Here is a 21,667-nt window from a genome sequence, read left to right on the forward strand (position 1 = left end):
GATCTGTCTATCAAACGTATCCACAGGGATAGGCTGGAAGAACAAATAGCAACTGAGCTGCCACRGCATCACAAAACAATATCATTTCATATTGCTTTCTCAAACCAAGAGGCATTACTTTTGCACTGCAAGGCTGATATTCTGGTTTCACCAAAGCCCCAGGCYTCTGTTAGATGCTAGGGTTGCTTGTAGGAGCTTATCAGAGGCACARAGAGTTAAGCAGCTGGAAACTGGCAGCTGCCTGATGGTCAGAGCTGCCAACAACCTTGTGGATGACAATACATGGCAGACAAATTGCTCTGATTTGTATCTTCAGTAAYTGAGCATGCATCAAGCAGTTCTGTGATTTATGTAAAGCATTCTTCTAATTCTTTTGTCTTCTCAGAGATATAGTATCCAAGCACTTTGTGCAGAAAACAAAAGATGAAAACCCCTTTGTTTCAGTCTGTGTACCTGTCTCATCCCAACAAAGCGCTCTACTTACCAGGCTGCAGATACCACAYCTGGGTTGTCCTTTGTGAGCAGTCTCAAAGAAGTTTAGGTAAAGCTTGCAATAAAGATTACAGCTGAAACCTGCCTAAGAGCTAAGGAAGTGTCTGATACGAAAAACGTAATTACTATTGTCTTATACAGATTTAAGACAGCCATAAAATCACATTATCTTAARCTAACCAACAACTAGAATGCCTCTGAAAAAAGAGGATTATCACCATTTGGCCTCTGTCCTGCACAAACCCTYGAGCTGCAGCCCACAATGTGTCCACATAATTATTTTCACTTAGAAAAATGCAGAAGTCATTAACAAAAACACTACAAACAATTCTCAAATGAAATATCTTCCCAACCTGCACTTCAGGAAAGGCGCTTCAGTTTTCCAAATATCTCTGCTGTCAGTACAGAATGGGGATTGTTTTTTTAATTCAGTTTCTTCCTTGCTCCATTGTTTCCTGTGAGTGTGCACTGTGCTCAAGAACAGGTAGCTTTTCCACTGCTCACCCAACAATGTCAAATCAAGAAGGACTCATAGCTTCCAGATTTTAACCCTTCATATACACTGATATTCTGCCTGGAAAAACACCTCTGAGGGAAAAGGAATCCAAAATTCATACTGAAAATGGGAGAAATGTATTGGCAGGAATGCTCATGGAACCTGGCAGTGATAAAAACCTAGAAGCTTGCTAAATGACAGAAAGAGGTGCCCTCTTCCTCTCCACAGCCACTGGAAATATCCATTGAAAAGGTAGGTTCTTGCTGTGGTTTCCACTATTCAGTGTGGAAAGCAATGCTAGCTGCTTCCTGACTCCAGAAACATCAGGTCATCTACCAGCCTCATACCTTTGTCCAGAATCSATAGGAAGCAACAGCCATCTCCCCCTGGATGTTGCATTTGTGAGTCTCAGATTCCAGCACTCTGTAGGATGCTTCCTTCCTGAAGGAGCCCCGTTACCTCAGCTTTTCATGAGAGTGGTTGCCTGCAGACAACCTTCACAAAGGTGCAGAGCCTTGGAGATAAGTTGCCAGAGAACCACTAATCTGTGCCAGGCTGCAAAATAGGAAACACAGCTGCAAAGAATCTGTTAGCAGTGGGCAACTACATTGAGTAGGAGCTGTCTGATGGGCCGATGGAAAACAAACAAGCACTTTCCACTCTTTGGAGCCACTCAGTCCATGTTGCTGACCTCTGTAATGACCCTATCCTAATAACCTAATCCAGAAATTCTTTATTTATTTTTACCAAAGTCCATTTAGTAAAATAAAGTCAGTGCTCTTGTTCTAGCTCTGCAGAACACTGCCCTCAAAACTAAGAACTGTAAGGGTGCCCTTAATTTGGTCCCCAAGAAACAGGAGAAGAGTAAGAAATACCGTGAAACAGGAATGCAGCAGACATTATTTATCTGGGATCTACCAACTTTCATATGAGAGTCTATCATCTGAGAAGGTCTGTTGCAAGCTCTCTGCTCTGCTTTTCCTCTTGGTTTTGACTGACCCATTGGTACCCTGAACAACAAGCCACGACCTTCTGGAGCAAGAGCAGCCCCATKCAGGTGATTTCATGTTTGCCACAGTGGGTTCTGATCCTCACAAAGGTGCATGAGCACAACTGAAATAGAAAAAATAAAGCCACTTCAATAAATATTGCTTTTTCAATTCTGATCATGAAGCTAACAGTGGGATGATGGTCTCTCTCTGTCCCTATGGCTGATGCAGTCTTTATTCTTACTTGGCATAAATCACAATCCTGTAAAAAGTCAGCACAGATTCCTAGTGAATGAAGGGGGTGAAACTAATCCCACCAAGAAAAACATGATCCTCTTGGTTCATCATAAGGCAGAGGAAATCTTCCTGTGAGAACCTTCCTCCATACATGTAGCCTCTTTCTACTACTCAAACAAATATGATTTTGGATTTGTTAACACAAAGATATAAAACTATGCCTTTGAGGAGTCACTTAAAAGCTCTGCATATAACTTACAGCAATTTATCAGCAGAAATAAATAGAAAAAATAGCAATCTGCTTGTGAGAAGCAGAACCTCATCTACGAAGAAAGAGTTAAAAGATTCCTTTCATAAATTTATCAAGCATTATCTGTGACATGATTAGCTAAGATAGCTAAGATAATGAAATCTGTGACTCAGGAAGTCCCCCCCAAGCCAATGTTCTTGCATCACTGCTGACAGCCTTGGAGAACACGCGATGCAGCAACCAGATGGGTGACTGCAGGCACGAGAAATCCTGAAGGACACTGCAGCTTTAGACACCTCTGGCTGATTTTTTAACAACTCCAGTTGTTCTCTGCTCCGTGGTGATGAAGAAGCAATGTAAATTACACAGTACTTTCAAAAATAATGAAAAAGGTGTGTTTTTCTACTGCCTTGAAGGACAGACTTAAAATGAGCASAGGCCTGGCTGCCAGTTCTGCAGTGAGGTTGCCTATTAAGAGCAGAATCAAGCCACTACTCCAGCTCATGGGTATGGCAGATAAGAATGCAAAACCTCCTTCCTGTGTGGCCTGTCAGAGGCACCTATCACCACTGAGAAGCACACTTTTTATGAACCTTGTTTTTTAGGCCTGACCAGCTCAAGGAACTTGCATGACATTATCAAGAATTGGTGTGCTGTAAGGCAGCTATGTATTCATATCAAATCTATTCAGCTCAGCTGTTTGGTACCATTAGTCACAGCAAGCAATCCTTTTTGKATTATTCTTTGTAGCAGATCTGTTTGGAGGTTTGTGCAGATGTATTCACAGTCACCCTGTTTGGGGCAGTTTTCTGCATATCAGCTTATGCTGCATTGCATTACATGTACCTAAACATGCCTGCACAGCTGCGTGCCACACAGTGCCACTGAGGCATCCTAACTTGGGGCTATCTCCCCACATTTATGTCAGCAGGCAGCTGACATTTATCTGAACTGTGATATTTCCCTGTGAACTTTGGACTGTGGCATCTTCAGTGCCATGTGAAGGAAGAGTCATTGAAATGCAAGACCCTCTGTAGAGACTGCAGAAGTAGTAGCAGTAGCGCTCACTATCAAGCTCTGAGAAGCTATCAAGCTCTTTCCACTGGCTTTGATCTGAACATCCTCCAGTGGCACTCTCAAAATGCCACTTCAAACCACTGCACTTTTCCGAACACAAATCTTCTGGTGATACTCCAGGCTCCAGCCCCTTCTCTTGCAARTTTTATCACCTCTCCCACATCTCAGTGTGACCCATTACACAAAATATCAGTACTGAAAGAGTTAACACACGTACACATATGTACTGAAATTAAATGTATTATAAAACAGGATCTTTACAGTGGGAAATATGGAAAGAAAAACAAYGAAAAAAAAMCCCACTGGCTCACAGCCGTATTACTTTTCTGAAAGCACTCAGCTATCAGAAAAGAAAATATTCCATGAGGTATATAAATGAACCAAAAAGACCTTTACTTTTTATAGTTTTTCACTGCCATGGGAAGTTGACTGCAGGTCAACAGGATTATAGTTGTATTAAGCTTCAAATCTCTCAAGTGAAACCTTAACAGTACTGCTAGTAATGTGATCATATCTCTGAGATAGAATGGGTTCTACTGCTTGTGTTTTACATTGACTAAGCAAAAAAAAAAAGAAAAAAAAAAGAGTAAAACAATATGCTGCAAGTCAAAATTCTCCTGCCTACAACCCTTTCTTCAAGCTACTGAGAATAAAGTTTCTTGTATGACTCTGGCACAGTGTCCTTCCCAGCCCAAGGTCAGGTTGATCACTGGAAGTCCTCTGCCTGCAGAGAGAGACAAAAGTTAATAAATAAAAGGTGGGGAAAAATATGTCAACTGTCAGTTCTTTCAGGGAGTTGTGAAAGCAGAAGGAAAGCAGCACTTCTAATTCCCTCCAAAGGTAGGTTTTCCTGGTTTGGCTTTTTAAATTAATTAATTATTTATTTTTAATTTCAGGCAACTTGAAATCAATCCCAACCAAGAGCCCTGTTATGACCTTCTGAGTTTATGAGGCTGAGCCTCTGTCAATACTTTCACTCGCTCAGTCAAACCTCAGAGGCGGAGGTTGGCAGGTTGCACTTGCACCTTGACRATGGTGGTTCTAGGTCACACACACAAATATTAAAGCTAATTGTTTCTAGGCAGATTTTCCTGTTTAATAGTCACTGCTGCGTGAAGAGCACGTCTGAACCTTGCATTGTGCCACGACTCAGGAAACTCAAACAACTTTTAGCAGAATGCCAGGCGAAGGGCTCCCCTGCAGCTGGTGCARCTGTTTACCTAGTAGCAAATATTGCGGATAGTGTGGGAAAAATTGAACCTTCCCCCTTCACACAGGTACCTTATCCTGGGCAGGCTATTCCAGCTGCTCTGGAGCTGCTGGGAATGCAGGAGGTGGCTGTGACAGGGACAACACGAAAGGACAAAACACATCAGAGARCCTGTGGTCACTGGGGAGCCACCGCACTGCTGAGGCTGCAGTGCCACTCATTTTGGATGCAGCCTTTCCCAAGGGATGTGAATGCAGTTTCTGGCAGGCATGGTGCTCCTGATTGCTCCCCAAATATTCTCCTCTTCTCCATCTTCTTAGTCCCTGTCTTTGCTGCTTCCTTCCAGCTGCACCCTGCCATTTATCCAGCCCGACATCTATCCAGTGTGGCCCCGTTTGACGACGTGCAGCAAGGCWCTCATGAAACAACTTGCTTCACGTTCTCACTAAAGGACCAGGCAGCAAGGTGAAGTTCATCACACTAAGCACCAGCTCCTTCTCTGCTCAATGTGTGGTATTTTCCCACAAAGGAAATTTATTTTTGCCACAAGGTGACGTGACAGCTGTCCAAATACACCCAAGGGCGTCTTTGACACCAGGCTCCAAGGGGAAATGTAACAGCCGTATTACCCGGGTTGTGCGACCACGTTTCCAGCCTGACGTTTTCACCACAGCCCAGAACAGGTTTTGCAAAGTATCACTCTCCTGTTTGCACCCGCCCTAGAAAACAGAGACAAAGCTGATGCTATGAACACTGAGGTTAAATAAGCTGTTAGACAAAGTAAACAACTTGAATAATTAGTGCCTGTATTTAAAATGTTTTACAATCAGACTTTTTCCAGAAAAAAAAAAAATCCTTTCACTTTTAACGTCCATGATGTGGAAGGAGGCCTTTCTCAAGCATCAAGGACAATAAAGGTTATAAAATCAGAMAAGCTGGCTGCAGTTTGTACTTTTGGTAAAAACACAGCAGCATTTGACAGCAGGTGTAATAAACCACCTCTAGGAGAAYGGTCCACTGACGAACCTTGGGGATGAGGGGTAGCAGGGAGAGAGAGGCCCTTTATTACTGAATTCCTTTATAACCTAGTCTGGGAGCAGTGTCCTCCCTCCGCCTTCCCCCCGCCTAACGCATCTGTGTTCGTGAGTCACTCTTCAAAACCTTTTCAGAATAAGCCCTAAAAGGGCATCAAAGTGGAAGGGGAAGAAGAGGGAGAAAAGTGAAAAACAAAAAAAAGCAACAAAACCACGTGGTACATAGGCAGTACGCAGGAACCACTGCCGTTACGCCTCTCGGGCACGGCGGGGAGAATTTTTGCATATTAAGATTAAAAAACAGCCGCAAATAACGGCAAATAACGGCAAATAACGTCCGCTGCTCCGCCCCCTTCCTCACTTGGGGGTGCGGGAGGGGGGAGGAGGCACCGGGTGACGCCCTCCCGCCCCGGCGCATGCGCAAGCTCAGGCCGAGCGCCCAATCACCGATCGCGCCCGGCGCGGCGCAGCGAGGACGCAGGCACGGCGCGGAAGGCCGCTCGCATCGATCGGCCGTTGGGCGCGCGGCGCGGCAGCGGCTGGGACGGGGGGGCGGGGCGTCCGTGTGAAGGGCGGGGCGGCGCCGCGCCGACCAAAACAACGACGCGCCCGGCAGCCCTTGCGCCCCCGCCGCCGCCATCGCCCGGCGGGCACCGGCACCCGCCGCCATGAAGCTCCGCGTGCGGCTGCAGAAGCGCACGGCGCCGCTGGAGGTGCCGGGGGCGGAGCCTCGGCTGGGCGAGCTGCGCGCGCAGCTGCGCGGGGCCCTCCTGCCCGCCTGGGGGTTCAGGTAGCGCGGAGCGAACCATGGCGGGGCGCGGGGGGGGCCCGGCCGGGCCGGGCGGGGGCGCGCGGGGCCGTACCACGTGCTGCGGGGGGAGGGGGGGGCAGGAGTCTTTATTTATCTTGGAAACTTTTCCCATCCCCGCGTTTGGAGCTGCCGAGCCCGTGGGCGGCTTGAAGCGCGCTTTGCCGGGCGTGGTGTGTTTGAATTCGGCAGGCACCTGCTCGCTTCCTCATATCTGCACCGTTGCTGGGTATGAGGTTATGCCCGGCAAGCAGCTTCAGCAGTCTGAAATGCACTCGGAGAAAAACAAAAAAGCGAGGGAATCACTTTATAACATAACCCTTAATTTTTCCCCACTCTTCCCCATAGCAAGTTGTTAATGGATCAAAGCCTGTGGAATAGGACTTCAGTAGCAAGCATTTCTTACCATACCTCTGTGTAGTTACTCAGGTGCAGCTAACCACCCATTTCCTTCTACTTCTTTGTAGCACTGACACACAGTTCTCAATAACGCTGAACAACAAGGATGCTCTCACAGAAGACGAGAAGACCTTGGCTGCCTATGGGATTGTTTCTGGTGATTTGATATGTTTATTACTAGAAGAAGCAGATGCAAAACCYAGTCCACCTCCTCCCTCATCTCCTACTCCTGCTCTACTCCAGAATGGTCAAGAACCGTCCACCTCAATCCCCAGCAAAAGTCAGGCCAGTAGCCCAAAAGAAGAAAGGCAGAATGGGCTACCTGAGAGCCAGAAAGTTCAGGGAGAAGTTCAAAAGAATGATGTTGATAAGGTAAGTCAGTGGTAATTGACCTCTACAACACAGGGCAAGAAATGAGGTATCTTATTGAGCCAGTTGCTATACTTACTAGTCGAGAACACTTTTAGAATATTTGGCTCTTAATGTGTAACCAGTTGTTTGGCTGGCAATTTGTCTCTATTCTAGTTATGCCATGGAAGTTAGTTCAGAGGTTCTGAGATGTTTCAGATCTGACATTTTTGCTGGAACTGCACTTTGGTTAAGGAAGTTAGAAGTATGTTTCTTGCCTAACTCCCTGCTGACTTTTCAAGGCAATTGATTCTAGATGTCAAAATGCTTCTAGATACCAATGAAGTAAATACAGCCTGTCCGAAATACCACTTGCTAGATGAGTGCACAGTTCCTTTCTAAGGGTTATAACAGTTCCCTATAGTTCAGGGTGTTTGTCATAGAACAAAATACCTGCCTGGCTCGTACATGAAACTTGAGTTGCTGAAATAGCTCCGACCTCATCCCTGCAGATACGCATCTATATGACCCCACCTGCCTGGTACAGCAAATAGGTGCATCTTTTGGATGCTTTGTCATATTTTTTTTTTCCAATAATGTGGATGATAAATTGAGTAGKTAACAGTTTCCACCAACTACTGAGAGGAGTCTTGTCTAGCAGTTTTCTTGGAGGAGACTCTCCAGGTACAGCCTAGTGCCATGGCCTGCCTCTTTGTAAGATCTTGTCCTTTTAGCAAGGAGCTTGACAATTTGGGAAGAAGGGCTTTTCCTGCGTTCTTGCAAGGCAAGCAGTTCTTCATTTTGGAACTAATTTCAAATACAAACCATCCCKTAATACAACTCTTACATGAGAAATTTTGATAAGTATACTTTACAGTTTTAGTTGCCATAATTTACRATTATTGTAATACACATTTAATTTTTAATTTACATTTTTAAGATTATAATTTGTAAAAATAACTTTTTTATTTTTTAAACTTAACTACAGTAATTATTAAAGTATGGAAATAGAGGTTAAGGTGAGAATACAGTGAGACCAGTGTTCTATTCATTCCTATCAGGATAAACAGCCCTTACATGGTACTGTAAGCAGGCAAACTGCTCATGCCTGTCAGTCAGACCACATTCAGCTGGGCACAAATCTCTGTTTATCTCAGTATTTGAAGGCAAGATAAGGAAGCCTCAGGTCTTCTTCCAAAATTAAGATGAGAGATTTCCAAGCAACTAAGTATTGTTTTTTTAAAAGCAAAACCCCAAAATAAACAAAACAACAAAAACCCCCAAAACACAATCCTCTAGCAATCTGAAAAAAATGTATTTAGTTGTTGCAGGTATTGTTGTTATTGGGAGAAGGGCAGTTTAAGAGGTGGTTACAAGGTGTCTGAGTTGTTGTGGTAGTCGCCAGGCACATGGGCTCAGCTTAAATGGTGATGCCACAGTGAGTAGATTATTCCTGTATGTGTTGAGGGATTTCACCTGAAATTTTCATAATTGTTATCAATTTGTATTCAGGTAGTTTACGTAATAAAATGACCAAATGTTTTATGAAGGTCTGGTGCWTGTGTACTTGAAAAAGACAAAGCTTCTCTGTATAATCCCTTTTTGCAACTGGGGTGCTAGGAAATGAAGGTGAAATGAGAAAATGGCATGGGAAGTCTGTAGCATAGATTTGGTGTTTCAGAGGACTGGAGTAGGYGAAGGAATAATTTGAGATATAGAGAGGTGTAGTTTTCTGAATGAATGTTTGTTTTTGTTACCTTTCAGGCAAAATCCAGCCTAGAATTTGCTTCTGAACTAGCTCCAGAAGATGCGGATCTGGAGGAAGGCACAGGTTCCTATCCCTCTGAACCCATGCTGTGCAGTGAAGCTGCTGATGGTGAAATACCCCACTCCTTAGAAACTCTGTACCACTCTGCGGAGTGCACGAGCGCCACCGATGCCTTGATMGTTCTTGTACATCTTCTCATGATGGAGACGGGCTACGTGCCTCAGGTAAGTGCACAGTGAGACAGGAAACTTCTTGGTCGGTAGGAGAAAGCTTTGGAATATCATGAGAACGTTGGTGCRGAACTTGGCTGAAGCTCTGCTGAGGGCTGTGTATCATTCGGCAGCAGGGGCTGCTGAAGGCTCAACTTTTGTTTTGCCTGACCAGGATGACTTGAAGCTGAAGTGCAGGCTTTAGGTGTGGGCGAAGAGGCCTATCTCCATGTTTGTCTTCGAGATCTCTGGGCCCAGCAGATAACCTTCTGTTTCTGCTGTCTGCTGTTGAGATTCTGTAGATGTTGCTCAGGTTTAAGTCTAGGATCAGAGGGTATGTGTGCTAAGTGCTTCTGAACACACAGAAAGCACCAAACAAGAAGATCAAGTACAAGAAGGTACAAAGGTACCTGTCCTTGTATCAGACCATGCTCTCCCTTGTCCTTTTGTCATTTTGCTGTTTAAAAAAATATATTTTATAAAAAATACATATTTTGCAGCAGTATTTTATATAGACATCTGTTCTGTAAGTTGAAATGGTTGTGCGTGCAGATTTATAATAATGTTTATCTTCAGTGCAATACTGCCTTCAACATGAATAGTGTTAGTCCACTCAGATTTCCCCATGCGCTTCAAACAATGATTCTTCAAGCCCTGTTCAATGATGTGTTTTTTGTGCAGTAAGTTTATGTGCATTTAGAAGTTACTGGAGGTGCTGGAATGAAAGACTGAATGAAGTTTTCAAAGAAACAGTCTTAACTCTGTCTGGTGTTTAACCCTCTCCTTCAGAAACTGAGACAAAACCCAGAATTCCTGATTTTTTTCTTAGATTTTCTGTGAGGCATGGAGGTAAATAGTATATAATAAAGCAATTTATATATCATAATGCACAGTTGGATTAAATACAATTACACTTGCAATTTAAATTTTGACATTTCTGTACTTTTAATCCTCTTTTGCCCTCAGTCTTGGTATCCTGCTCACATATGGCACTGTTCTCCATGTGTTTTTAGGGGACAGAGGCCAAGGCAGTGTCCATGCCGGAGAAATGGAGAGGGAATGGGGTTTATAAACTACAGTACACACATCCCCTTTGCGAGGAGGGCACTGCTGGGTTGACTTGTGTGCCCTTGGGAGATCTTGTTGCCATTAATGGTAAGTTTGTCATGATTTTTTACCCTAGATTCTGATTACKAAGTGTCACCATTCTTTAGAAAGTGAAGCAGAAATTGATGTTTAAAACTGTTTTGCACCTTGATCCCTCAGGTTACTGAGGTGAAAGAGATGCTGCTACATTACACTGAATATTTTTGGCATTCTTTGGCATTAACATTTTCTTTACCTCGAAACTTGTACAGAGCATTGTACAGAGCAATGCATGGAGGATTCTGCTGGCCTTTTCATTGTAATGTTGTAAAAAAYGTGTTCTTCTCTCATTTCATAAGGACTTTAATATACACTGCTGAATATTAAGATAGATTTCAATCGGAAAAGTTCAAGTCTTATTTTTTTTAAGCAAATCTTCTTTCATTTATTCTTATTTTTGCGGAACCGGTGTTACATTGGAACTTGATCCTAATATAAGAATATCTATTTATTAAAGTTTGTAGACTTATTTGTAAAACTTGTAATTGATCATGCTCATTTGTTTAAGCACATATGTTTTCTCACAATACATACACATTTTGTTATCTAAAATTAGGATGAAATGTTTTAACCACGTTAAGGTTAAATTTTAGATCTTATTATAATTCCTCTGCATGTAGCATTCATGTAGTAAGGTTGTTCAGTCCTTCACCAGCAGAATTTGAAGTATTGGAGTTAATGTTTCTTTCATGTCTTGATTATAATAAGTGTTCTGTGCTGTATTATATATTATTATACTATATATATATATAGTATTATATGCACATTATATATGTATATAATAGAATGTGTATATATACAGTAATGTATATATATTATATACAATGCATTACATATATATTACATTTTTATATATTTTATATATATACACACACAAAACACTTTTAGTCATGTTACATCTCTTTCCATGTGATAGTGCTGTTAAAGGCAAAACTGGGCCCTTTTGTCAAGATCTCTGTTTCTTTTCAGATATTTTAAGTCCCACTTTGTTTTTTTTTTTTTTTTCCAAAATCCCAGAAAACTTTACTTGTTCAACTACTTGACTATAGTTGGTTTTTTCTCCTTGAGGGGAACTAGAGGTGGAAGAAAATAATTTCTGCCTTAGCCTCAGGGGTCCTTTTAAGTGGTCTGTGTTATTTGTCAATAAGGTTTTTAGCTTATAAATGTCCTTTTCTTACTTTTGCAGGAACCTTAAAAATCAACAAAGAGATTAAAGGTGTGAAGAGAATACAGCTATTGCCAACATCCTTTGTTTGCTTTCAGGAACCAGGTATGATTGAGCTGTAAGACCTGTAAGTATAGACTGAAATATAAGGGAGTGGCACAATGGGTAAGGATATACTTGGACATAGGACTAAACCGTTTAAGATGACAAAAAATGTGGTTACAGTTTAGGTGAGACGTAGCCTTGCAGTAAAAGGAATTTAGAGTGTAGCCATTAACTCACACCTAGCTGTTAAAACAGTTTGAATTTCCTGGATTAGCTGAGTAAGCAAAGAACCTTCCAAAGTTTGCGTCATCTTTTGGCTCGTATGTATGTTATTTACAAGCTCCTAAATATATATATGTGAATCTGAGGCAGCACTGCAGGATTATGCTCCCCTTTTGCATGCACTTGGGCACTCTGCACTCTTGTTAGGACACAAAGTCGTTGCATTCCTCTTCATATTGGTGATTCATATTCCTAGTGAGTCAATTTTTTTCATTGGAAAATTTGTGCTGACTACATAAGTCTCTCCAGAAAGCCAAAAGGAGAGAAAAACTAAGGCAGGAGAGAAGGGCAGATGGATATGGACCCTTTGTGCATGCAGACCTGACTAGCCTTTTGTTCTCTGGAGTGTGCGTGAGTCGAGTTGTTGCCAGTTGATGCTGACTCAGTTTCCTACACTGTCCCCCCCTTGCTGATGTGCTCGGCTAGTCCAAAGGCTGTAGAATAACTGAGCCCTGAAATGTGTCCAAGATGACTGGAATTTTATGGCTCCTGCTGCTTCAGTGAACAGAATGGAAAAAGATTCCTGTTGGAGGGGGAAAAAAAGTGTATTTCAGGAGTTTACAGCATAGATGCATGTTACACATGGGCTTTGTAATCTGATAAAAGACATTCTGACAGTATAAGAGCCAGTTTGTTTCTGAACAACTCAAGTATTTTTTCATAATGGTGCTTTTCCTGGCCAAAGGAAAGCCCAGGCTGCTTCTGACCTTGGAATTGGTCTGTATTTTCTTGCTGAGTTATTATTCCAAGATGATGATGATTCTGTAACTGCAGACTTGTCCAATCTAGAGAGCTACTAAGAAAATTCAAGCTCGAATAGAAATCGGAGTTTTCTTCCCACCTCTTTCTCCCCGACCCATGCCACTTTTAATTGCGCAAAACTCTTGCAAACTGGAGTTGCACCTGTAAGAAAACAATAGTCTGTCTGCTCTGGCACGTTTTTTCATATTGAAATTAATTTTTTGTTGCCTCTCTGTTTTGATAGAAAAGGTTGCAGGTGTTTACAAAGACCTTCAGAAGTTATCCCGTCTCTTCAAAGACCAGCTGGTCTATTCTCTTCTGGCTGCTGCCCGACAAGGTAGGAGAAAATATTTAGAATTTGAGCTRGTACTCTTCTGAGGATGGGAAGAAGGTTTTCTCTGCAAAGTCTCAAAGAAAAAGTGTTTCAAACAGCTGCTCAGTGCTGGGAGTATAAAAAGTAAGATAAAGGAGAAAGAAACAGTCTAAATAAATTAGTTTAATCTTCCTATTTCCAAAGTTTTATTACAATAATTATTTCTAGTTTTTGATTGAATTTGAACGTGAAAAGCTTTTTCTGATTTCACTGAATAAACTGAAGTGGTGAATGGCTGTTTTCCACACCTGATACTGAGGGAGTTCATAGCACAGTAATTCTATGGCAGCAATTCTATAGTTTTCATTCARTGTAGAGGTGGGGGTGGAAAAAAAGTCTTATTTGAAAAATGTGGGAAAAAATGCAAATTTGGGAATCTAATCCCCTGGATTACATTCTTAGCCTTTGAGAACTTGGAAAGGGTGATTGAACGCAGTCCAAGCTGGTGTTTGTGAAGGAGCCCAGCTGTCATAGCATAGGTATTGCTGTAACAGCTCTTGGCTTTGTCTGCAGAAGACAACTCAGTTGAAACTTCTTCACAGTGAAGTCTAGAGGGAGTTCATGTCAAGCATATGCTTTGTATCTAACGCATTTTTTCAAGAATGAGTGAAATTTGAGTTTTTTTATTGTTTTTTTTTTCTTATGATCTCTTCCAACCTTTATTCTGCAGTGTAAGTGCAAGAAGCATCGCAAAACCAAGTGTTCATTATAAGATACGACTTGGCCTATTTTATACACTCCACAAATGTAGAGAGCTGCAAGAGATCTGCTCCATAAGAAGTCTCCTCACAGTAGCATTTAAGTGGTGCAGCAGGGGCTGCAAAGGGAAATAATTTAAGTGAAAGGCTGTAGCGTCCTTTGTTCTAAAGTTTTTAGGGTAAACCCTACACCATTAGAGGTAAAGCTTTTGCTTCTTCCACTTTGTAGCTCTGAACTTGCCAGACGTGTTTGGGTTAGTGGTCCTTCCTCTTGAGCTGAAGCTCCGGATTTTCAGACTTCTGGATGTCCGCTCACTCATCTCTCTTTCTGCTGTTTGCCGGGATCTTTACACAGCTTCAAACGACCAACTTCTTTGGAGGTTTATGTATCTGCGAGATTTTCGAGGTAATGCTGAGACACGTATTTTCTCTAATTGCATTCCTCTGTAAACAGAGGCATTCGATCTGATGTATTTTGGTAAGAGGTGCCTCAGGAGCTAATTCTGTGGGCATGCTAGGCATGAATACTGCATAAAATCTGAGATTCCTCTCTTGCTTCTCTTCATAGATCCTATCACAAGGCCTCGTGACACGGACTGGAAAGAAGTAGGTGACTGCTTCATATAAGCTCTTTAACACTTGTCTCAATGGGCTAGCTTGAGTATGAAGTTTAGATTTTGGGAAGCAGTGACAATGAGTTAATTTAAAACGGTGTGGTTTTCTCTGTGCACACGGTAGCTTTGCTCAGCGTAGGAGAAAATACCATCAAAGTCACGTAGGACGTGCTGACATCATGGGGTGCGGGGTCTTCCTCTGGGAAACACCTCTGGGAAACAGTGGGACTGTTCTGAGCTTTAACAACGGTGAGGGCTTTTGGGTGTCCAGTTTTCCAACACTGCTCCAGTGTTGAAGCTGGAACATGAAGCACTTGTAGAGCTTTAAAATACCTCTGTTTCTGCCTGCAGCTGTACAAGAAAAAATTGAAACAGAAGAAGGATGCCCTGAGATGGAGGCATACGATGTTTCTGCCCCCGACACCTCATCCAATCCCCTTCCATCCCAACCCATTCTATCCTAATCCCTTTCCTCCCAACCCATTCCCATCAAATCCGATTTATCCTCCAATGATGATTGGTGGAGAATACGATGAGAGACCAACGCTTCCATATGCTGGAGACCCCATTAACTCTCTCATTCCTGGCCCAGGGGAAGCGCCAGGCCAGTTTCCCCCATTCAGACCACATTTTGACCCCATCGGCTCCCTGCCTGGAGCAAACCCTACGCTTCCAGGACGAGCTGCTCCCAGTGAGAGGTTTCCACCCAGACCCAGCCGCGGCCGCCCCATGGACATTCGCCGGGCGTTCATTTGACTGCTGCTGCTTCCTCCAGGGGGTTTCCTGGTTTCTGAGCTTGCTTTCTAACTGCAGGAGGATGCAAAATGCAGGCACTAACATCTGCCTTCTCTTCACGTTGTGGCAAGAGCACACATGCGTGGTTATGTCTCGCCCACAAAGGCTGTTCGTGCTCTGTTGGTACTGCACTGTCTGGCACGTGGCTCTTTTGGGTGAAGAGCTCTGACTTGGAACAGTTTGTGCTGTTTTCTTTTTTCTTTCTTTTTTTGTAATTTTTTTATTTTTTTTTCCTCCCCTCTTTCTAATCATCTGTGCAGTGCTACTTAGAGACCAGAAGGCTACTAGCCTAACATTTGCTGCATCAGATAAAGAGCACTTTAAATACAAATCTTAAATTTGTCCATCTTCTTTCAAGAATTCTATTAACTGGTCAGTGCAGAGGATTTTGTTTCAACTCTTAGCTGGCTAATAATCTTAACAACAAAAAAAATTAGCATGTTCTACATAGAACATAATTCTACTGCTGTTACAGTAGCAGATTTGAGTTCATAAACTGTTTCAAAGATGACATTTTCCTTTTTATGTTTTATTAGGTAAAAAGCATTATTTGTTGATACTTAATACACAAAGAATACAGGGAAGGGATATTCTTTACAATAGTAATCTTAGAACACAAAGCAGTTCGTTTTACAAACTCATGCTATAGTGCAACTCAAAAGTCTGAACAGAAGCAATACTGCGGAGAACCAGCAGCAAAACTTTTGTGTTTCTCCTTTTTTGGACAGATTTCCCTTGCAAAGAAGGAGCTGTAGTACATGACTGTTTTCTGTATATGAATTAAAATTGCTGGAAAAAAAAATCCTGCCTAGCTTACTTAACGCTGAGAGGAGGCTGACCTGGTTGAAGTGGAAACAGGGTTGCCACAGGAGAGGCAGAGTGGGTTCTTGCTTCATTGCAGAGAGTCTCATTTAATTGCATTAGTGCAGTGTCCAGATCTATCTTGCCAGAAAGAAACGTGTCTCAACATGTTCTCGGCACTTTGCAGATGTTCTCTTACTAACTAATGAACAACTAACAAGGCTGTTGTTAAAGTGTCCTAATGAGACCTGCAGCCTGATGCTGAATTAAAGGAAAAGTGTAATGACTAAATTTTGCTAGAGCCATTTATTTCTTTTATTTTTTAATACTGATTGATACTGATGACTGTTGTGACAGCTGATACTTAATTATTTCCTAAAATCCTTTTGGAATTAAAGTTGTGGAAATAGAATGACTATGAAATACAAGCTGTTTGGTCAGTAATATTTGCCAGGTCATGTGTCAGCAATTCATCTTGTGTTCTGTCAGTTGTCTTTGCAAACATAGTATTTTGTTTTGCTGTCAAAGCTGTATTTCTTTACTCTTTTCTTGTGTCACAGTACTGCGTGCYACTGCAAATCCTGTTGTTGTTAATAAAGAAGAATAAGGATATGCGCTATAAAGTTTGAGGATACCAATTCCCCTTCAGTACCAAGACTAGCCTTAGTACAGATTTTTACCTGTACTAATGCAATTGTCTGATTCCAGTACAGTTTCCACTTAAGTGTATGGTAAAGCCCCTTAGCTCTCAACTATTCTTTATATCCCACTGGCTTTAAAAAGGATCAGGGGAAATCAGGGCTGCACTGGTGTTGAACCTCGGCCCTTGTCACTAGTGCCTTGGAAATGCACATTGATAAAGGCACACTGCTCTAATTAGTACAAGGATTTGCTTGCAGCTTGTTCCCCTTTTCAAGTTATTTCTGGGAACAATAGTGCTTGTGCATAGTGAGAGATGTGTTCATCTCGGGCCTAACATTGGTACCAACGTTCCCTCACACTGCTAGTGCCTTGATGACCTCCACAGCCCTGCTCTGCACTGCCTGGGTGCCTGGCACTTTCTGCCTTGAAAAAGCAGCTGGGTTGTTCTCCCTGCCAGGCTAATGCCACAGATTCCAGATTAAGCTGGATTTTGTTGCTTGATATTTGTTTATCATGACCCCACTGAGTTACCTGCAGATAGTCCTTCGTTTTATTTTCTTTTTACTTTGTTCCTTTGTGCTTTGGTAAAGGTACTGTGAGCCAAAGATGAAAGAATCTGACTGCTCAGTCCAATCGGCTGTCTGGTTCCCTAAACATTTTGTTAATAATTCATAAACAAGAGACAAAATACAACATGAGCATCTCATGGACATCTCTTTAGAAGACAAAGCAGAGGAAATGCTTACAAGTTTGTTACYTTGATAATTTGCCAGCTGCTAAAGCAGGTTTATGTGTCATTGTCAGTTGTGACTTTCAGAGGAGGAAACAACAAAAAAAAGTGGTGAATGTGAGTGGGTATCTCAGCTTGTGCCCCAGCTCCTTGGGCCGGATTGTAATACGCTCCTCCGTTGGTGTCTCCTGGTCTCCACGTGAAGAAGATTTGATCATGCAGAACAAAGAGAAAGCCGGTGCTCTGACCAGGTGTGTGATTTTGAGAGCTATGGAACAACAACCCTGAGACCTGCCACGGAGCATCTCTGCACTGTGTTTTAATTGCAATTTCTACTCACCAGCTTCTCTGTTGCCCCCTTACTGYCCCACCTAACTCCAAATGATATATTTTGGTACTTAAATACCTTATGGATATGTTCCTCTTTCATAAAATGGAGTCTATACCTTTTGTAGTCCCCCCTTTTGCTTTATTAGATTGCAGGGGTTTTGGAAAAAGAAGTCTGCATCAAAGACAATAACGCGAGCAGCAGATGTTGCATTTGTGCATCTCCTGTTAGCTGAAATATACAGTGTGTGGAGCTCGTAGGTATAGACTGAAGTTGTTGTACTGTTCRAACATGTTTTCACCAACGTCAGACCCTTCAGGGAGTTTCATCATCTTGACTTAGGGATTCAGTTCAGGGTGTTCATTAAAGCATTTCTGTGGACAGAACTAAAGATGCTTTYGGGAACTACAGGAGTAGCCAAGTTGAGTTGATAGTGGATTTTACTTATTTTTGGAAGCCTGAGCTGGCAGGAGGGGAGAGGTCATCCTGTTTGCTTGCTCCTGGAAGGACGACAGCCGGAGCTGTAGGCTCCAGTGCAGGAYTGAGGAGCTGTGAGTCGCTGCTGGGCATCACGTCAGCGGTGCTGYCCTGTTGCACGGGTCAGCTGGAGGAGAGCCCGAGGCAGCTGCAGCATCTGCAAGTGAGCCAGGCGCTGGGCTCTCCAGCATTGATTGGGGTGGCTTTAAACAGCCATGCCAAGCTAATCTTTATTTATTTATTTATGGATTGCATTAGGAAGAGATACGTAAGATTTGGAGGTTGGTGAATCCCTAGTGTATCCTGCAAGCATTTAGCAGAGAAAGGGATACGCTATGCTGAGGGAAGTGTTACAGAAGGAAATCCTCTCCCACCAGGGTTGTATTACCTCCTCTGCACATAGTGGAGCCTGTTAATCTGCTATTGTTCCTGCCAGTGGGACAGTGTTTGCTCAAGGCCATTTGTCACTCTTTTATTGCTCCTGGAGATTGCAAAACAGCAGGGTCTGTTTTCTTTCTCATACAATGGCATGTATTTATGATGCTACATCATAAACTGCTTAGTAAGCCTGGAAGGACAGCACAGACTAAAAAAAAATAAATCATCAGGGAATAAGGTGGTTCTTTAATTTGGTTCTTTAATTCGAGATATAAATCACTGATCCAGGTGAGTCCCTCAAGAGCCTTCCAGTCTGGAAAAGCTATGAAGTTTCTTGCCTGGGAGTGCACAGGTCGCAAAGCTGTTTTATGTGTGATGACCTGTTCGGGGATAGATTATGCTCTGTCCACATTGGACCTAGATGTTCATTACAGGCTGTGCAGAAAGAAATTGCTAGTTTGGCTTCATTCCCACCATGATCTGTGAAGTCCAGGATGGCAAGTCTTCTTGTTGCTGCTGCTTCTTTGGGCATCTCCCCATCAAAGTGACAGCAAAGGTCTGTGCTGTTGGCTGGAAAGTTGCTTTAACTTTGTTCCGTTGGTACTCCCAAGGGAGTTGCAAAGGGAGATGACAAGCTCCAGGTTGGGCCTTGAAGCTGCACGCACTTTAGTTTGTGACTAAACTACATGGAAAAGCCTGAGGAAAAACTGAGGCTTGCCAGCCTCCCCCTTAGAGACCTGCCTCTTGTCTGCCAGATGGGAAATGGAACTGGTATTTTCATTAGCTGTGTTATAAACAGATCTACCATGGTTCAAGAGGTAGATTCTTTCCACTGATAGAAATATCCATCACTTTATTGATTTACACCAAGTTTTTAAAATTGCAAACCGAAAATGGAGACCTAGTCCCCATTTGTGCTCAAATGCTACTTCTTTCTGTATCGGAGGCTTGCAAGAAATACACCAGATAAAGAAATAGTTTTTCTTTCATCTCTGACTTCTCCAGAAGAATAATCCCTGTAGTAGGTGAGGAAGGACATCTAATACAGATCATTATTTGCTTTGCATGACCTCCCACTGTAAGCTACGCACACGCCGGTGTGTTTATATGGATATGTTGCCTTCCCGTTGCCTGGAGTCATTGGATCTACCCTGGTTCATCTCATTTCTAAATGTGAGTTTTCCGGCTTTGTCATGGCTCTGTCACCTTGCATTCATCTTGTACTCACCCCAGTGAAGCCAGCAGGAGTTCAGGGAGGGAGACAGGATTTCATTCCATCCCTCTCTCCATCAGTATTATGGAACACTCAGCACCCGAGCACGTGCACTTCATCAGCTCTGCTCCTAATTGTGTGTGTTCCTGGGGGACGTGTTTACCAGATGTGACCAAGTCACCGAAGTACTTGGAGTTTAGCTGGGTTTATCTGGAATTTGTGTGAACTGTGGATGTGAACTCAGTGGTGATTCTGGGGGCAGGGAAAGAGATTTTGTGTGTGGAAGGTTCATTTCTCAGATAGTTTTTGAGCTAGGGCTCCAGGGTTAGAACATAGCATTATTCTCTCAGAACTCAAGAATCACATGCAGGGAACATAAATACAAGGCATGAAACAGAGACATTTTAACAGCTATGAAGAGAGAGAACTGGAGCAGACATGCAGTCCATCCGCATGCTCTGCTTATGTGATCCTTGGCGTTTACTGACGCCTGGTTCCACATACTATTTGAATGTATTTTTGCTCTGAAAAGTGACTTTTTATCAAGCTGGTATCACGAAGTTCCATAATTCTCRCTGTTTGCATGCTCAGGCATGCTCACTTTATCAGTCACTGAATGCTTATTATCATCTTTGCAATCTGTTTCTGAAATCAGCCTATGTTCTTTCTAGCTCAGCCTCAACAAGGGCTCTGTAATTGCACGTTAACAATTGTATTGACTATATACAAGTAAAATAAAATCTAGTTTGCACTGTCAGAACCGTGTTCACTCCATGGGGGTTAGCAGGAGTAAAATTTGCTTTACAACTCAGTCATACGAGCAGATGCGATTCTTAGTATTCACAAAGAACAATGAAATAGTGCCACTTCTACACAGCCACTTTTCAGACCATTACTAGTATTCCCTCCCTTTTTTTTTTTTTAAATTAAAACAACCATAGGTTTCTAAATTCCCTTTACCGACACATTTGTTGAAATCTCTGTGCGAATTGCTAGGTACCATTGGGTATATTCCAGGGTGACATCAGGACAGGCTGATATGAAGAGTGAGGGCTGACAGAAGCAGAAATCTGGCTGCAAGGCGGTTAATCGGAAAACAGGCTYGCAAACGATTTCCTCAGGTTGCGGATGGTCTCAGCCTTTGCTTCATCTTCGGTAGCATTTCCCCGCTGGGGTGGTTCGGCTATGCTGAAGGTGTTTGTCAGGGACTGTGATTTGCTGAAACAAGAAAGGAAAAGGGCAGTTAGACTCAGGAGAAGGAGGTAATAGCCCAAAGCTGGTTACTTGGGGTTCCACCACATAGACAGAGGTGGAACCTTTGGGTTCCACCATACAGACAGAGTCAAGGACAGAAGGAAGGCTAAGCAAGGGGAAACTCATACGCTAAGACGGCCAAAATATTGGCTACRTCGCCTGCAGTGTGTTCTGGGACTGTCTCGCCCTGGTAGGCCCTGCTGTGACTGCCAGCTCTGCTGTGCACTTTGACTGGTCRTCCCCACTGCTCCTGCTGGGTGCATGAGGCTTCTCTTTTAGCTCAGATGAGAGCAGGGCTTTGGAAATGCATCTCCCAGTTACCCACACTTACTGAGCTTTCTGTTCACATCACCAAGTGGTTTATTCTGATCAGTAAAGGGCATTCAGCACAAGATTAGGCTCTGAAATAAAACTTCCTGAAATACMGAAAGTATGGAGACTGACTCCTTAGCACCAATATTTTGATCTATAAATCCATTGTTCTTGTTTTGCGTTGCTAATGTARGCATCACCACCAAAAGTCTGTTTCAGAACATCAYTCTTCTGCTATCTAGAAAYTTTCTTCTAATTTCCAGCTTATATTTTGTTTTAGCCTGTTTATACTTTTAAATTTTTTTTCTTTTTTTCTTGTGCCAACTTTTTGTCAATACCAAACATTTTTTTTTCCA

At 42.7% G+C, this 21,667-nt stretch overlaps 2 protein-coding genes and 1 long non-coding RNA gene across 4 annotated transcripts in view; 1 reads left to right on the forward strand and 2 right to left on the reverse strand.

Annotated features, from left to right (window-relative positions):
* Positions 1-3,884: 3,884 nt before the first annotated feature.
* On the reverse strand, positions 3,885-5,439 carry LOC112958451. The gene is made up of 2 exons (XR_003251419.1): positions 5,381-5,439; positions 3,885-4,265 (listed from the first exon to the last, which is right to left on the reverse strand). It is a non-coding gene; the product is annotated as an uncharacterized LOC112958451 (long non-coding RNA).
* A 1,014-nt stretch (positions 5,440-6,453) lies between these two features.
* Positions 6,454-15,884, forward strand: FBXO7 (F-box protein 7). Its single transcript, XM_026052297.1, has 9 exons — positions 6,454-6,575; positions 7,061-7,364; positions 9,105-9,332; positions 10,331-10,472; positions 11,650-11,733; positions 12,941-13,033; positions 13,997-14,173; positions 14,336-14,373; positions 14,733-15,884. Exons 1-9 carry the CDS (start codon positions 6,454-6,456, stop codon positions 15,135-15,137), a joined length of 1,593 nt encoding a protein of 530 aa, XP_025908082.1. The 3' UTR covers positions 15,138-15,884.
* Positions 15,885-17,294: 1,410 nt separating this feature from the next.
* SYN3 (synapsin III) overlaps positions 17,295-21,667 on the reverse strand; it is a 177,185-nt gene continuing 172,812 nt past the window's right edge. Inside the window, exons 13-14 of one of the 2 annotated variants that reach the window (XR_003251418.1) lie at positions 18,543-20,963; positions 17,295-18,336 (exon numbers count right to left, since the gene is read on the reverse strand). Coding sequence is in view for 1 of the 2 variants with exons in the window: in XM_026052296.1 (XP_025908081.1) it covers positions 20,831-20,963 (133 nt within the window). In the remaining variant the exon portion in view is untranslated. Of the gene's footprint in view, positions 20,964-21,667 lie in introns of both variants that reach the window. The other variant, XM_026052296.1, reaches the window with a different exon arrangement.

The sequence above is a fragment of the Nothoprocta perdicaria genome, unplaced genomic scaffold, assembly GCF_003342845.1.
Source record: "Nothoprocta perdicaria isolate Ctin4 unplaced genomic scaffold, notPer1 scaffold_86, whole genome shotgun sequence".
Taxonomy (NCBI): domain Eukaryota; kingdom Metazoa; phylum Chordata; class Aves; order Tinamiformes; family Tinamidae; genus Nothoprocta; species Nothoprocta perdicaria.